The sequence below is a fragment of the Corapipo altera genome, unplaced genomic scaffold, assembly GCF_003945725.1.
Source record: "Corapipo altera isolate COAL_440 unplaced genomic scaffold, ASM394572v1 59156, whole genome shotgun sequence".
Lineage (NCBI taxonomy): Eukaryota > Metazoa > Chordata > Aves > Passeriformes > Pipridae > Corapipo > Corapipo altera.
The window spans coordinates 1-1845 of NW_020889994.1; the positions used below are offsets into that span (position 1 = coordinate 1).

Sequence of the window (1845 nt, forward strand, 5' to 3'; positions counted from 1 at the left end):
GGGGAGTCCCGGGGGGGTGTCCCAGGGTTGTGGATCCAAGTCGGGGGATCCCAGTCGGGGGGTCCCGGGGGGTCCCGGGATGGGAGGTCCCGGTGGATCCCAGAGGGGGGGGGGGGGGCCCGCGGGGGGGGCCCGGGGGGGGGTGGGGGGGGGGGGTCCCGGTAAATTCCGGTGGGTCCCACTCGGGGGGGTCCCGCCGGGGGTCGGCACTGACCGATGGTGGAGATGTAGGTGCTGCTGAAGTCGTTCTCGGCGAAGCGGATGACGAGGCAGGTCTTGCCCACGCCGCTGTCCCCGATCAGCAGCAGCTTGAAGAGGTGGTCGTAGGCCTTGGCCATGGCCCCCGCCGCCGCCCGCCGCCACCGGGACCGGCCCGGCCCCCCCCGGGCGGGGCTTGGTTGGGCCCGGCCCTCCCCGTGACGTCACTGGGGCAGTGATGTCACAGCGGGATCGCGTGACGTCACGAAACCGATGCGACCTTCCCAAGATGGCGGCGACACAAACGACCCACCCAACATGGCGTCGCCGCCTCAGCCTTCCCAAGATGGCGGCAACGCAACGACCTTCTCAAAATGGCGTAAACCCCCAAGCGACCATCCCCAGAACGCCGCGACTTCCCGAATCCTGGCGATTTAAACGACCGCTGCTAATGGCGGCAAAGGAAAGGACCTTGCAGAGGTGATGGAAACATTAACGGCCGGCCCAAAGGGTGGTGTTATAAACGACCTCCCCAATGTGGTGATAAAAACCACAACCCCATCCCAAGATGGCGGCGCTTCCGCCCCTGAGACCGCCCCGCAGCGGAAATGGCGACGAGGGGCTGGGCCCGTCCCTTTCCGGCCTCTCACGGCGACGCCGCCATGCCTGTGAGTGCGGCCCGCGCCCGCCGCGTTCTCTCGCGTTCGCCGCCAACGCGGGGCCGCGCCCGCCGCGGCCCCCGGGAGCGGGAGGCTGTGGGGAAGCGTCTGGGGCGGGCGGCGGGGCCGGGGGGAAGCGGGGCGAGCGGGCCGGGGGGTGAAGGGGGGGGCGCCAAGATGGCGGCCTGAAGGGCCGGGGGGGGGGTGGACGCGCCGGACTGAGCGAGGTCCTGCCCCCACCGTGTCCCCGCAGCTCGCCAAGGACCTGCTGCACCCGTCCCCCGAGGAGGAGAAGCGCAAGCACAAGAAGAAGCGGCTGGTGCAGAGCCCCAACTCCTACTTCATGGACGTCAAGTGCCCCGGTGGGCACCGCGGACCCTGCGGGGTCCTTCCTCGCGTCCCTCCCCTCTCATGTGTCCCGGTGTTCTCCTCGCTGTCCCTCCGTATCTCTCCCGGTGCCCTGGTGTATTTTCCCGTTTCTCCCCCGTGTCCCAGGAGCCTCCCCCGCTGTCCCGGCCCGTCCCTCTCCACGTGTCCCCCCCTGTGTGCCCCGAGCATCCCTCCGTGTCCTTCCCTGTCCTATGACCTGTCCTTCCCTGTCTCTGTCCCTCCCGGTGTCCTGGGACCCCTCTCCGTGTCCCCGCTGTGCCCCGGGGTCCCTCCGTGTCCCTCCTGGGGACCCTCCGCGTCCCTCTCGGGGGTCCCTCCGCGTCCCCCCACGCGTCTCCCCTCGTGTCCCGCTGTCCTCCTCCGTGTCCCTTCTGCTGTCCCGTGTCCTGCTCCCTCGATGCTCCCGGTATTCCCTAACTCTCTATAACTCCCGGTTTTTTTTTTCCCTTCCCCCCCAGGCTGTTATAAGATCACCACCGTGTTCAGCCACGCTCAGACCGTGGTGCTCTGCGTGGGCTGTTCCACGGTGCTCTGCCAACCCACAGGGGGCAAAGCCCGGCTCACCGAGGGTGGGTGACTCTTGTGGGGGGAGTCAGGG

The 1845-nt window shown here is 69.1% G+C and overlaps 1 protein-coding gene across 1 annotated transcript; it reads left to right on the forward strand.

Moving 5' to 3' along the window:
• Positions 1-529: 529 nt before the first annotated feature.
• Positions 530-1837, forward strand: LOC113942330 (40S ribosomal protein S27-like). Its single transcript, XM_027633465.1, has 3 exons — positions 530-866; positions 1111-1219; positions 1706-1837. Exons 1-3 carry the CDS (start codon positions 807-809, stop codon positions 1822-1824), a joined length of 288 nt encoding a protein of 95 aa, XP_027489266.1. The 5' UTR covers positions 530-806; the 3' UTR covers positions 1825-1837.
• Positions 1838-1845: the final 8 nt, after the last annotated feature.

Excerpts from the sequence above, each read along its gene's own strand:
- LOC113942330 (XM_027633465.1), top strand. The coding sequence starts at position 807 with ATGGCGACGAGGGGCTGGGCCCGTCCCTTTCCGGCCTCTCACGGCGAC. Across the intron at positions 867-1,110 it reads ACGGCGACGCCGCCATGCCT|CTCGCCAAGGACCTGCTGCA; the intron begins GTGAGTGCGGCC and ends GTGTCCCCGCAG. Across the intron at positions 1,220-1,705 it reads CATGGACGTCAAGTGCCCCG|GCTGTTATAAGATCACCACC; the intron begins GTGGGCACCGCG and ends CTTCCCCCCCAG.